The 15,820-nt window shown below is 43.7% G+C and overlaps 1 protein-coding gene across 9 annotated transcripts in view; it reads left to right on the plus strand.

Annotated features, from left to right (window-relative positions):
- Window positions 1–15,820, plus strand: part of LOC121595883 (breast carcinoma-amplified sequence 3 homolog) — a 111,252-nt gene that overhangs the window by 12,817 nt on the left and 82,615 nt on the right. For 3 of the 9 annotated variants that reach the window (XM_041920276.1, XM_041920367.1, XM_041920712.1), the window contains exons 1-3: window positions 11,424–11,686; window positions 11,915–12,248; window positions 12,333–14,067. In XM_041920276.1, coding sequence (XP_041776210.1) covers window positions 11,667–11,686; window positions 11,915–12,248; window positions 12,333–14,067 — 2,089 coding nt within the window. In that variant the 5' untranslated portion in view covers window positions 11,424–11,666. Of the gene's footprint in view, window positions 1–11,423; window positions 11,687–11,914; window positions 12,249–12,332; window positions 14,068–15,820 lie in introns of those variants that run through there. The other 6 variants (XM_041920538.1, XM_041920623.1, XM_041920798.1 and 3 more) reach the window with 3 other exon arrangements.

The raw sequence follows: 15,820 nt of genomic DNA on the forward strand, positions 1-15,820 counted from the left end.
ACATTCATATGTATCGTCCACATCTTCTTATCGTCCACATTTGTTTCCCTCATTACATGGAAGGACTCTTTTACTCTTTTACGAGAGCGATCAAAACCGATGTAAACCCTAACTTTTTAGTAAATAAAGAGCTGTATCAGAATCCACTTCCATCAGTATTCAGTGGAACCCCTTTATAACGAGTGCCCCTTATAATGAAATAATTTTTGAAATAAGATTTTCGCATAACGGGCAAATCTAAACCCTACGGACAAAGAGCGGGATATTTTTTAACATGGTTTGTGTAAAAACTTAGGTTAAGCCGATGGAAAATTTCCTAGGCTTAAAAAAGGTGTGAGGGTGGTTCCTGCTTCCATACAAACTACACGGTGCGCTCTCTCAATGCTCGCGAGCGACCAAGTGCGAGCATCCTTTCGTGTGCTTGTGTTTGTTTCTTTCGTGGTGCGCTGTGTTCGTTTCTTTCGTTCAGCGATCGCTCACACTCGCTGCGCATTTTTTTGTTATCCAAAGCTAAACAAAAACATAAACAGACTTAAATATTTTTTTTCAGCACTTTATTGATGCTTTTACATACTTGAACTTGAACATTTTTCAAAATTATAACACCAAGCGCCCAGGAGGCTGACAAACAGAGAAGGAGAGTGAACAAAGCTGTGATTCCAAAGCGAGCCACACAGCGACGAAGTCTGGATCCAGAGTGTTAACTGTAGGTTTTTACGCACACCATGGTAAAATATCCCGCTCTTTGTTTGTAGGGAATTCACCAATTGTAATATGGGAATAGTTGTGTAAAACATGTGTGCGTATCAGGTAGCATCATTTGCACTGCTTACCTGCCGTATGCCGCTGTGATACCGAGCGAGACGCATAGATAACGCGTCAAGAGGACATGTTTAGCCGTGAGAAAACTTTTCTGTGTCTCGTTTGCCTTGTTCTTGCCTTTAGATCCTGATGAGTGAAGCTTGCAAATGTTTCGGGAACGTTCGTAAAAATCGATTGAAAATCGAGAAAAATCGCCGCGGGTCGCTATTTTGACAAATCTGTTGTAATACAATAAAAAAAAAGTAAAAGTAACTTGTCGTGAGTCGAGCCCTCGAGTCGAGCTCCAGTGCCCTATGTTCGGTGGCAGGACCGATGCAGAAGGCCTTAACAGCCTTTTAGACATCGGATGCTGTCGGTTGCACGACATCATCAAGTCGTGGTTACACGTAACTGGCTGCGTACGCAACTATTTGTGTAAAGAGTGATGCATATGTTTGTCAACAACTTGATTAACATGGTCATATACCTGTGCTAGGACAAATTATAAAGTCTCGAAAGCCTGTATAGCCCGTTATGTCGCGTAGGATGTTAAACCAAAAAGAGAATAAGAACAATTTGTGTAAGGTGCAGATTTTCCACAATACCATCGGCCGTATCGGGGAGCTCGTTCGTTTCCGGGAACGTTAGCCGCGACGCTCATTTTCACTCATTTCATAGCCCTATGAAATGATCGAGATGATATGAGACTATGATCGAAAATTAGAAAACCGTCTAGATTTTATTCTGCCCAATCTAGTGGTACAACTCTGTCCACTCATGAGCGACGAACGTTCTTGGACGAACGAGCTCCCCGATACGGCCGCCCCGTCCGGCAAAATGAGTGTATTTTTTGAGTGATTTGAGTGACGCTAGCGAAATACAGTCGGGGCGAGTACCGGCTTCGAACGACGAAATCCGTTCGACGCTCATGAGAGAATGAGAATCATGAGATACAACTGTCAATCATTTAAAGACGTTTATATCTACGATTCAAGGATGGTAAAGTTTTGAATTTTGATTTTTTTGGCGTTGGTATTGGATTTCATTCGTTTCATTCAAATTCAGGAGGGACGACAGGATTGGATTTACTTTATAAAAATGTTTAAAAATACTGATTGATTTTATTTTAAAGAGTTATAAACGTTATTTACATGGTGATAATGTTTTGCAATATTTTTCTATAAAGTTTTCAGCAGTGTAACAAATTTATGCGAAAAACATTAATCTTTATATATATTATTATGTTATTGCATAATACTTTATGTACTTTATATTTGTAGGTATGTAATATATACATATATATATATATATATATATATATATATATATATATATATATATATATATATATATATATATATATATATATATATACATGGTGTTCGGGATAAATTTGACACCTGGCCTTTGGGTATATATCTCAGGGTTGAGTTGACGTATCGAAATGATTAATATGTCATTCGATTGCTAAAAGTTGTGCGAACAAGTGTAAAAGCTCCGTAAATATGTGGAACCCGTCCGAATTGCACAAGCGCGTAACGTGTGTTATGATGGTTCGTGCCGGCCATACGAATGCCGAAATTCGGAAGGCGGCGATGTGTTCGCTGAACACCGTAAAAACAATACGCGTACAGCTCGAGGAGTGTGGTGAAGACGTGGATAGTATTATTGTTCGCAAACAGCATAGCAGGCGGTCGGATTGTGTGCGGACCGACGCGTTCCTGGCCGGATTGCAGCAGCGGGCGACGGCCGATGCCGGCGTCGGCATCCGGGCCCTGGCGCGAGACGTTGGCGTGGCCCCGAGCATCGTCAAGGTGGCGTTAAATGAGGACCTGAGGTACGCGTCGTACCGTGGTGAAGCCGTGGATTGAGACGGTGGCCAATGGGCGGCCGTACGTTTGGCAGCAGGATTCTGCACCATGCCATACGGCCTTAAAAACACGCCAATGGCTCACTGCCAATTTCGACCGATACACCAGCACCGACGTTTGGCCACCCAGCTCCCCTGACCTTAATCCTATGGATTACTTTGTGTGGGGCACAGTTGAGCGGGACATCAACAGGGCGTCCTGCAATACCAAAGCGAAGCTGGTGGCCAGAATAAAGGCCGTGTTTGCGGCCATCCCCAGGAACATGGTTGTCCGGGCTGGCGCGCGGTTCCGGAAGCGGGTGCAGGCGGCCATCGACGCGGAGGGGGGGGGGGTACTTCGAATAAAAATGCGGCAAACATGGTTAGCTAAAATTTGTAGAAAAAAATTCTTTTTAATGTTTAACATAAATTTGATAAAAATTCCTTTCCTATTCCCTCAGAAATTGTCAAATTTATCTAGACGGTTTTCTATATATATATATATATATATATATATATATATATATATATATATATATATATATATATATATATATATATATATATATAGCGACAGTTTTTCTATACATATATGTATATATTTATATATGTATATCTCTATATTTATATATATATATATATATATATATATATATATATATATATATATATATATATATATATATATATATATATATATATATATATATTTATTTATATATATATTATATATATATAACTATTGTTGCGAAAGCAACTTATTTTTACCGGTAGTCTATAGTAAATTAAATGACACGTTTTATAAAATTTGGTTGTGACAATAAGCTATAAAGAACGTGTCTTTTTTATTCCAATAACGATAGAAAAAGGGCGATGGCGTACTTCACACCTGTACTTATACCCCTCGCACTATAACCGTCTTCGCTTCGGCTTCGTGTCGCGATCGCGCGAGTCGACCTGCGAGTCGATGTTGGCCCATGCAGCAGAAAGCGTTAGGGCATTATTACACTATAATATTCTCCCCATCAGTGATAGAATCTCGTTTCACTCATGTTCCCGCGATGCTTTCTGTACCTCTTTATCCTATCCCTCACAATCCTTTGCTGAGATTACAGTCCTTTCATCGTTTTCGCTTCTCACATCCAAAACCGCGAGTTTAACTGCCGGACGCTCCAAAATTCCATTAGCGGTTTGTACTGTAGCTCGTCGTACTTGTCCGTCCCCAGAAATTTTTACTGCCAACACACGTCCCTTTGGCCAGCTGTTGCGTGGCAAGTTGGCGTCCACGATAAGGACGATGTCCCCTTCCTTTATTGGCCGGACTGGCTGAAACCACTTCGAGCGGCGCGTTAGAGTAGGTAGATAGTCTGCGACCCATCTCTTCCAGAAGACGTCAGCGTTACGTTGCGCCGTCCTCCACATTGATGATACCGCAGCTGGTGAATCTTCGAAAGGGGCGAGGGGCTTCGTACCGTCAGAGCTGCCCAGAAGAAGGTGGTTCGGCGTTATGGGCATATCCATCTCATCGTTAAGGGGAACGTATGTTAACGGCCTTGAGTTAACAATCATCTCCACTTCGGATAACGTAGATTGCAGCACTTCATCCGATGGGAGCCGTGGAAGGTTGAACTCGTTCAAGACTCGTTTAACGGATCGCACAAGCCGTTCCCAACATCCGCCAAAGTGAGGAGCAGCGGGAGGATTAAACGTCCACCTAAAAGTTGAACTGGAGAACTGAAGTATTAGTTCGTCTACGTTTACCTTCGATATATCCTCCTTCAGCTCCCTTGATGCTCCGACGAAATTTGTTCCACGATCACTGATGATTTCCCTTGGTGAACCACGTCTCGCCACGAATCGACGTATCGCCAGGATGCAAGAGGACGTGTTAAGCGAATGCGCTACCTCTAGGTGAATGGCACGGGTTGTTAAGCACGTGAAGATAGCACCCCATCGCTTTTCCGTCCGACGTCCCACTACCACGTACATTGGTCCGAAATAATCCAGGCCCGTATACGTAAAGGCCCGTTGTGCGACCGCTGTACGACATTTCGGTATGCTTCCCATCATCGGTGGATTCGGCGCAGCTTTGGAGTTTTTGCAATGCTGACAAGAATTCCTAACCCTGTTGTACTCCGCCAACACTCGCGGGATGTAGTATCTTGCGCGAACCTCGTTGACGACCGTGCGGTGGTTACAGTGACGGTATTTCACATGATATGCGTGCAGGATTAGTTCGGTAACGTGATGTCGTCTTGGCAAGATAATAGGCCTGCGTAACGCTTCGTCTGCTAGTGAGCATTTATCCAAACGCCCTCGCATCCTAATTAAACCATGCTCGTCCAGTTCTGGTGACAATTTATAAAGGGAGCTATCTTTCTTCAGCGGTCTCCGTAGCCCTTCTTCTAGTTCAGTTCGTTGGTTGAGCGACTTCATTTCGTCTGGGAACGCTTCTAGTTGAACATGCATGATTATGAAGCATTCAGATGCAGCTAGCTCTTCCTGCGACAACGGCCCCCGTGTAGGCGGTAATCCAGATATCCGGTGTCGAGCGTTGTTGATGAATCGTACCACATACCCTATCGATCGTACGAGTCTCGTCCACCTGGAAAATCTAGCAAACGTTATTGTAGGTTGTGTGACAACGTGATGAAGTACACAACGCCGTAGTTCTTCCGATATGCCTGTCGATACGGGATTTTCTGCTGGCCACTCATCCTCGGATTTCCATATGAAGCTGGGTCCACGAAACCATCTACTAGATGGACTCATATCGGGAATTTTCTGCCACTTCGTTCCTTCGTCTGCAACGTTTGCTTTGGTGGAAAGCCATCTCCATTCGTTGACGTCCGTCTTTTCCAGAAGCTCGCTTACCCGAAAAGCTACAAACGGGTTGTACTTCCGATGGTCTGATTTTAGCCAGCTTATCACATTTCTCGAGTCCGTCCAGAACACCCTTTGCCCGATCTTTAGCCGATGTGAAGCTGCAATGCTCGTGGCTAGTCGGGCGCCAATCACAGCGGCTTGAAGCTCTAACCGAGGAATCGACAGGAACTTCAGCGGAGCGACGCGCGTTTTCGATCCGATCAAGGCGCACTCGATCACGTTGTCCTCCTCGAAACGGAAATATGCCACAGCTGCCATCCCGTATTCACTGGCATCGCAGAAAACATGCAATTGTATGTTTGGAGTTGCGGCGGACGTTGTCAGGCGATAGCAGCGTGGAACCATGACGGACTGAATTGTTGGTAAAACGTGGATCCATTTTCGCCATCTCTCCGCACAACCTGCATCGATCGGTTGATCCCAGCTGTAGCCTGAGCGCCAGATCTCCTGCAGTAAAATCTTTATAAACATTAAGAAGTTTCCAATGAGGCCAAGAGGATCATATATTAGCATTAATGTACGCAATACTTCGCGTTTCGTTGGGATTCTCGCACCGGACAAGAGGCTTCCATCATGTTTAATGTTGAGGCGGAATGTAAAGGCGTCCTTAGTGGTTTCCCACCACATGCCTAAAACCTTTTCTGCAGAGGATGACTCTAGATCCATGCCTTTACTATCTTCGTTGTTAACTCCCCACCGTAGCTGCTCTAAAACTTCCTTCGAATTCGAAACCCAGTTCCTAATCTCGAACCCTCCCTGTGCATGGATATACCGAACATCCTTAGCCAGCTGTGATGCTTCTTCACTTGTCTCTACGCTGGCAAGCATGTCGTCCACGTAATGCTCGTGCTTTATGCACTCAGCAGCTCGCGGGAACTGCTGGCTAAACCTGTCAGCATTAATATTTTTAACATAATGAGCAGTACCTGGTGAGCACGTTGCGCCGAACGTCATGACTGTTACTGCATACGTGGAGGGTTCTGCATGCTGCGTTTCGTCTTCGCCCCAGAAGAATAGTTGGCTGCGCTGGTCTTCAATTTTCATATTCACTTGAAAAAACATCTCACGGATGTCGCCTGCCACAGCTACACGATACTCTCGGAATTTATACATGACGCCAACCAATCCTGAGAGCTGATCCGGTCCTGAGAGTAGAAAAGAGTTAAGGCTGATGCCATGTACTTTTGCAGCTGCATCGAACACCATGCGGAGTTTACCCGGCTTGTTTGCATTAAAGACCGGAAATATTGGCAAGTACCAGTCCCGTGGCCCATGTTCTGCTATCTCGTTTTCTTCTAAGCGTCGAATGTATCCCTTTCTCTCATAGTCTCTCATTTTTTCCGTAATGGCTTCTGCTAATGCCGTGTCCTTTCGCATTTTCTTTTTCAGGCACTCATAACGACGGAGAGCCATTTGTTTATTACAAGGCAACCGAACATTGTCGTATTTCCAAAGAAGCCCTGTCCTATATCTCCCGGACTCATGCTTAGTCTCTTTTGATAATATTTGAATTGCCCTGGTATCGTCAGCGGACATCAGCTTATGGGACTGACCTTCGATTCCCAGAGACTCTATAGCAAAGTGTCTCTTTACGGCCTTGGCCAGAGCATCGTCGCCGGATTCTTCGCAATCACATATGTGAAAACAGTGTTTGCTGTCACCCTTCGATAAAGAGGCGATCGAACAAGGACCATAAATCGTCCAGCCAAGTCTGGTTTTTAATGCTATAGGCTCGTCATTACTTCCCTCTTTAGTTCTTAACGGCGTTCCCAGTTTACTGTTATCCGTGCCGATGAGTATACGAGGCGCTTGGTTATAGTACGTGCTAAAGGGAACGCCCCGAAGGTGACCATAATTCGCTATGAGCTGCTTGGCGGACACTGATTGTACGGGAAGGGACAAATTGCACAGAGTGTGAGCCTTCGGTATATCATATGTCACTGCCCCTTCGTGTATGCCAGAGATACGCAGTGATACTCTTAACGATCTTGTCTCATTCCTAGTTGTGTTTCCCGTCCATTTTAGACAAAGGGGACTGGGAGTGCCTTCAATATCAAGTTCCTCTATCAACGAATGATCAATAAACGTTGATGATGATCCGTTGTCTATAAACGCGAAAGTACGGATCGTTTTATTTGGGCCATGAAGAATAACCGGCAAATACTGGAAGAGTATACCATCGCTCGTACCACAATGCGTAAAGCAATGCCCTTGATTTAATGCGGTCGCTGGTATGGCCTCACCTGCTTCATGTAATAGGGGATGGTGCATTCCATCACACCCTTCTCTTCCACACTCCTTTTTAACATAGCAGCCATTTTTATGAAATTTTAAACATTTTCGGCACAACTCTTGTCGCTTTACGAAAGCTCGCCTATCAGTAGGGGTTAGATCTAGGAAGCGAAAGCATTCACCAAGACTTCTGCAAGAACCACGACACATTAAGCATAGTCGTTCCGTTGCTACTTCGTTCCCGGGTGAGGTTTCATGAAGGTTCATATACGCGCGTGTCCTTCTCGGCGGTTGTGATCGGCTGGTACTTTCGCGGTTAGTATAGTCGGAATCAGTAGTAAGACTCACCTCTAGTTTGGCACCTGCACCTACTTCTGCAATCCACTTACCGAACTCCATCAGTGTAACTTCGGGGAGCCGCAGTTTGTACCGCCCCCATTCCAGGCGAGACGTCGGTGGGAGCTTCGCCGACAGTTCCTTCAGCAAAGCCACATTGCACTGGTAATCGCGTAGACCGGAAACACGAATGGCAGCACACATTTTCCGCACTGCTGACCCGAACGCTGCCATCGTCTCGAGCTTCTCAATTCTGGGAGCAGGCATTTTCCTCACCTTTTCGATCATGCTGTCAACGATCAGTTCCGGCCTTCCAAATTCGGTCTCGAGCACACCTAACGTTTCCTCCAAGCTATTGGGGAGCAGCAGCAGGTCTTCCACAGCCTCCAGCGCAGGTCCACGTAGCGCCCTTTGTAACCGTAGCAAATTTTCCTCTTCAGTAAAGCCACATGCAGCGGAAGATCGCTTGAAGTGCGCGTAAAATATTGGCCATTCCGTAACGGTTCCAGAAAATATCGGTAGATCGTTTCCGATAGCTTGACGTGCATTTCCATGGCTTTGGTTCAACGCTGTATTTCTGAGACCACTGTTTAAGGATGTTGACTCGCGACTTGGACCACCATTTTGTACATCGGTTGACTCAAGATGGTGTCGCCTGGGATGATGATTTTCGCGATCCTTTGTAAAGGAGTTTTCCACCGCACGCCGCCACGCTACGTATTCTTGTTCCTGCGCCGCTCGTTGGTCACACATCCACGTCGGATCGTAGTGCGGGGGAAAACTCCCACGGCTTCCCGTTGGTGTAAAGGGGGGCTGACTTGATCGAGGGTACCCGATGCCGCCGCCATCGCGTTGCGTCCCAGTCGCCATACCGACACGGTCCGTATCGGCCAGCCACGCTACTGCCTTCTCCGCCTGGTTCGGTATGCACGCATCTTGTAGAGCAAATTGCCGCGTGATTTCGAGCTCACGCTCCTCAAACTCAAGCTCCTTACGCGCCTTCTCTGTTTCAAACTGGAGCCGGTCGAGCTCAAGCCTTCTCATACGCACCGCCAACTCACGAGAAGCTACGATATCTGGGGTCGATGACGCGCCCACCTTTACCGGTGCAGCGTTCTTTGTCTCGCTGCTCCGTACTGTCGATCTCGTCGACGGTCCAGCTTGAGGCTGCTGCAGGTCAATGATCTGCTCGTGGTGGTCTGCTATTGCCGAACTGTCGCTCATCGACGGTCCAGCCAAAGACTCCTGCTGATCAACGATCCGCTCGCGGGGGTCTTCTACTGCCGACCTGTCGTTTAACATTTTCACTTTGCACTTATTTAATGTTCGCGTCACTTCCGCACCGTCTTACGCCACGCTCCGGAGATTTACTTAACGTTCCCTAATTACGCTTCACTCCCGAGACTAACACAACGTTTTGCGGTGACTTACTAAAGCGATTAACACGAGTGATAATGTGAATATATAATATACGGACGCGGTAGAAGATTCCCTAACACACTGGGATACACGTTCTTTATAGAATGTTGCGAAAGCAACTTATTTTTACCGGTAGTCTATAGTAAATTAAATGACACGTTTTATAAAATTTGGTTGTGACAATAAGCTATAAAGAACGTGTCTTTTTTATTCCAATAACGATAGAAAAAGGGCGATGGCGTACTTCACACCTGTACTTATACCCCTCGCACTATAACCGTCTTCGCTTCGGCTTCGTGTCGCGATCGCGCGAGTCGACCTGCGAGTCGATGTTGGCCCATGCAGCAGAAAGCGTTAGGGCATTATTACACTATAACTATATTATAGATATGCATATACCTATATTTATGTATGTATATTTATATTCCTCGCGGATTCCTCCCCATACAAACGGGAACGTTCGACCCCGGCAGGTAGAACTCATTCTTTCACGCGCTTCTTACGGTCTCTCAATGGTTAAAACTTTTTAAAACTGAGCGCCAAGTGAGCGCCTTCTGACAACCGCGGCGAACGGATCTCGTCGCTCGAAGCCCATAGTCGCCCCGAGTGTCTCTTCGACCAATGAGTTACACCCTCGCGCGAGCCCTCCCCCTCCCCACCCGTAACGCATGGTGCGCTCTGCAGTTCTCAATGTGTTTGTGTTCTTTCGAGCCATGCTACCAACACATCAAAAGCTTGTTGTTTTTCGTTTTCTTTCATACATTACCACGATCTGAAATACGCACTTATTCTAAAAACAAACACAAACACGGTCATTTTGTATTACATTACACACTTTATTGAAACATAAAGTACACACTAAAGGACACATTTAGAATCCTTCATACTCACGAATGGCGTCATACTGTAAAGTACCGGGTCGAGCCAGGCTGCGGGAAACTTGTCGACAATCTGCGTTGCCTCTGTTCAGCAAATTCTTACCTGTCGATCCACGCACGGCATGTGCGTCTGTGCACACTGTTTGTTCACTTAACATTTCATCAAAACACATCGGCGCACGAAACTTCGAACGAAATGCGCACCAGCGCACAAACACTGCGCGCGGGACTTAGAACAAAACGCGCACAACCATCTCCGACAAAGCGTCGCGCTGTACTGGTGGTTTTGTACGCGTAGGAGGGGGGACATACGGAGCGATGGTTCGATGCTGTAGTGTAAGCGAGACAACGCGATGTGACGAGCAGCTCCAAGTTGTTGAGCTCGCTGAAAGAAGAAACACATTCACAGACGGCTCGTCAAAGCACGGTATTTGTATTGGTGTTAGTGAAGCGCGCGTGTAAAACAGAATGCGAACTCTCATCGCAGCGCGTTTCTCCTTGCTTCATCAAGCTTCCTCATACCCCTCGGCCTGAATCACACAAAATTTGTGGTCTCATTGTTTGCGTGGTACTTGTTCTCAGACGCAAGCTCGTGACCGTTGTCAATTTTTCTCACTCTGAGAAACGGATAAAGCCACTCAAGCTTTATTTGGAGCTTTAAATAGAAAATAAATTATGGGTCGCATTTTTTTTCAATTATAAACATTGAATACTTATTCCAAAGTGATAATCGAAAAACAAATAGCACAATTGCTTATATTTTAATTTCAAATGAAATCTTCTCGAACTTTCTCAAAGATTCTCTAACTGATTTTGTGCCTACGTGAAACCTACGTTCTCAACGTTTGTCGAATCGGAACAAAATCGGTTTTGAGAATCTTTGAGAATCTTTGAGAAAGTTGACGATGCAGCGATCGGCTAACTGAAATATGAGCAATTGTGTTATTTGTTTTTCGGTAATCACTTTGGAAAATGTTTTCAATGTATATAATTGAAAAAATAAAAAAATGCGATCAAAAACATATTTTATATTTAAAGCTCTAATTTAAAGCTTGAGTGGCAATAACAATTTCTCAGAGTGAGAAAAACTGACGACGGCCACGGGCTCGCGTCTGAGAACAAGATTTGAGTGCTTGAGAAACTTAAATGAGTGCTTGGGAATGTTTTCTCAGCTTGAGAAATCCCCATGGCCCCGCGGCCTTAGAAGACCTGAGCAAAGATCATGAAATTGGATTTTTTTCAAGTTTGGATATTCCCTTGAAAACATGTTTTTCAGACAGAAAAGGTAAATGGTTGTTTAATTATTTTTTTTTTATTTTATTTTTTTTTTATGCGCATTAACGCTCGTGCTATTAACATTTTGTAAATTAACAAAATTTTAACAGCACGTGCGGTAATGCACTTGATTAAAAGGGAAAATTAATGCACTAATTCTAACCAGTGTCACATATTACTAACAATGCAAATTGTTATTCGTCTACTAATTTTATTAATTTCTTCTTAAATTCCGTAGGATATCATATCTAAAAATGTCTGCTGAATCCCAACGAAGCCGTTTAACGAATTCTTCTTGTGAAACCGGTATCAACGTGGTGCGTTGCATGCCCAAAATTGTACCTCCACAGACAGTCAACGACCGATCGATCATAGATAGCGTGGCCGGATTTATCAATGATGTTACATTGCAAGGACAGGCTCCGCTAGGTGATAGTAAAGATCATATTATATGGGTTCGCTTTGAAAACGCAGCAGACATCAGTGATCCATCCTTGGGTGACGATTGGGAACTGGATGGTGGAATAGCACCTCCGTTACTTTTGGTCTTGGGCTATGTCACTGGTGTACAGGTAAAGTATTAAAACAATTCCAACCGATTGATTCTCACTGATATTATTCAAAATTATGTGCTTACCGTGTATTTTTAATTCAAGGTTTGGGTCGTTCCAGCCAATGGGGAAGCTTCGGAAGTATTATCTTGGCGTAATGGAAGTGTTAAGTGTTTGCGCGTACTACCTACACCTACGTCTAGTGATCATGATTCGACTACAGAACCGACAGACCAGTTCACTCACAAGCGCCCTTTAATTGCACTTTGTGATAGTGGTGCAAATGGGAATGGTGCTAACGCAGGAATTACCTCCAATGATACCTTCCAGTATTGTGCAGTCAACTTTATATCACTTAAGGACGGCGAAACAGTGAAAAGCATAAAATTCAAAAGTATAATTGTGGACATCTTAGCGAATCGTTCTTCAATTGTAGTTACATTTCCTGAGCGAATAGCCGTTTTTGATGCACGTACATTAGAAGATCGCATTACAGTGACTTCTTGTCACCCAAGCCCGGGACTTAATCCAAATCCAGTTGCGCTAGGGTCTCGCTGGATAGCATACGCGGAGCGGCGCCTAATTCCAACCAAACGCTCGAGTGGAGGCTGCGAAGGTGATGGTGTCACGAGTTATACTGCAACTGTTCTGAATGCAGCTAAAAGCTTTGGCAAAGGTCTACGTGAGTTCAGCGAACATGTTGCGGCTGGATTTACTGGTAGCCATCTAGGCTCTTCTTTGAGCTCTAATCTGGTTGGTGGAGGCAGCAGTTCCAATTTAGGTGGAGTTGGCGCAGGTTTAGTTACTGGAAGTAATTCTAACTCTGCAAGCGAAACAAGTGGAATAATTGCTGGAGGCATGGTAAGCGGTGGAGGGATTATTTCCGAGGGTAATCAAGCAGGCGTTGTTACAGTTTTGGATGTCAAGCATCCTGTCAAGGACGTAAGTCCTACTACAGGTGCGCCAATTACTGTCACTGGTAGTGACCCCATCGTTGCTCATTTTATTGCTCATTCCGAAGCAATAATCGCTTTGGAATTTGATGCATCTGGTATGTTACTTCTTACTGCTGACAAACGCGGGCATGACTTTCACGTGTTCCGAATGCAACCTCACCCAACTGGATCGTCGCTTGCGGCTGTGCATCATCTATATGTATTGCATCGCGGAGATACCTCTGCTAAGGTACAAGACGTTGCATTTTCATTTGACTCTCGGTGGGTGGCAGTATCCACGCTGCGCGGTACCACTCACGTTTTTCCCATAACACCATATGGTGGACCAGCAGGTGTGCGAACGCATGGCTCTCCTCATGTCGTGAATAGATTATCCCGATTTCATCGATCAGCAGGACTCTCGGTTGAAGGACGGTCAAGCAGTCCCGTATCGTACTCGGGTGATACTGCAATCGGTTCTAATAATGTGTCTGCTGCGATGGCTTATTCAAATCCTCGCTCTCCTCCGTTCCCACATCCAACTATAGTACAACCGCTTGCACAATTGAGACAATCTACTAATTTGATAGGAAGCGGGGTAGGAGCTAACATCGGAACCTGTGTCTCTAATGGCTCAGGATCAAGCAAATCAATCTGCGGAGGACATCTTGCCAATCATCAGAGACAGCGTAACTCTTCTTCATCGTCATCAGATGATTCTGTGAAACCATTACGTGTATGCGCCACCTTTGCAAAGGCTCGCTCGTGGCTGCTCGATCTTCCTGGTGGTGTGTTGCGTGACATTCCTGCCCATCGCATACAGCGCAAACCAGTTGATTCGTTGTTCATCATGGCTGCCCATGGTGCTCTGATTCAGTACGACCTGGAACCCAAGCATGCATCAGGTAAGCGTTTTTTTTCTGATTTTACCAAATTATGTTGATGTTTTCAACCAGATTGTTTTAATTTATTTTGCTGTAATTTACGTTAAGTTTAAAAATTACAATAATGGTATGTTTGCAGCAAGGTTGATTAAACATATCAGGTGGTGGAATCTAAAGCATTTTGACAATTTATTATTTGATGAAAGAGGCGAATGAGGTCAATTGGCTCAAAATATCTATAAAAAAGACAAAAAAATCACTTGACGTAAGGTGCACAGGAATCAAAGTATGTTTACATTTATTTAATTTGTTCATATAATTGATCCATCACATTTTTTTTTGATTGCATATACTTTAAACATATATTTTGGGCTTTGCGAGTTCTTATTAACCTTTAAAACATAAATTGAAGTGTGTTATTTCATGTTATTTCGTGAATTCATTGCACAGTAGGTGACCGCTAACTAAGAGGTTAAATTTGTGAGAAAAATCCACATTTGCTATGAATTTCTCTTCGTAAGATGCCGGATGTTTCATGTTTTGACATTCATGTGTTTTTCAACTGAGAATCACTCCAGTTAGCGAACGTTTAGTTTAAAAAAAATCCAGTAAAACACACCCAGTTAGTGGTCACCTACTGTATATTTATTTCATTGTGTTTTCGACACGTTTGAGGATCAACACTAAGAAATCTTTTATTTTTCCTATTTTCACATTTATTCCTCATTATCAGTGAGACACATGGACAATTCACAAGAGATTAGATCTCTTACTCGCATGATTTTAAATTTCGTGACTAAACAAATCATCAAATATTTTGTCTATTCTATTTTTTCGATAAAACCAATGGACATACAGAAATGCACGTAGTTATAAAGAAATCTGTTATATTTGCTATGCTTTGTGTGCTGAAAACCTTTGTAACGGTTTTAAAATGACATAAAGCTCCTCAACTTGGCCCCTCAAAGACCTTTTTCCATCACCTAATATTTTCAATCCACATTGGTTTGTAGTGCTGCAAAATGTCACTGTCAATGGCATTAAAAAATCTGACTGAAACATAATCCATGTCAGCGTCACGTACTCAATTGTCATCAGATGTAATACTCAAAACGATTGGTGTGACCAATACATGTTTCGTGACATTTTTGCGACCAACGCATGGTCAAGATGTCTTGATTTTTTTCTGTGATTAGTTGTGCCAAATGTGATACAAAAAAAAAAAAACACAACAAAATGAGCATGTTTTCTCGCTCTGATTGACCCGACAGATAATCAAAGGAGACAAAGCGACAAAGCATGCTCATTTTGTCCCATTGGACCACACGCCAAGTATATTTCAAGAATGTCTTTATTATCATCGACAGAAAATGTCCAAAAACAGAAAATGTTTGTCGAATCGGCACAAAATCGGTTTGAGAATCTTTGAGAATCTTTGAGAAAGTTGACGATGCAGCGATCACCTAACTGAAATATGAGTAATTGTGCTATTCGTTTATCGGTAATAACTTTGGAAAATGTATTTAATGTTTATAATTGAAAAAGTTTTAAAAATCATGCGATAAAAAACTTATTTTCTATAAGGCCCCGCGGCCTTAGGTTTTACCCCTTCTTCTGTTACTGTGTGGCCTAGGAATTGAACTTTTTTCCGAAAAAAAATTCTTGGCTTCGAATTTTAACATTGTATCTTTTAATGACATTAATAATAATTTTAGAAACATATAACATAAAAATTATAAAGTTGTCCATGTCGACGAGACAACAAGATCGTATA

This window comes from Anopheles merus, chromosome X (genome assembly GCF_017562075.2).
Source record: "Anopheles merus strain MAF chromosome X, AmerM5.1, whole genome shotgun sequence".
NCBI classification, from domain to species: Eukaryota; Metazoa; Arthropoda; class Insecta; order Diptera; family Culicidae; genus Anopheles; species Anopheles merus.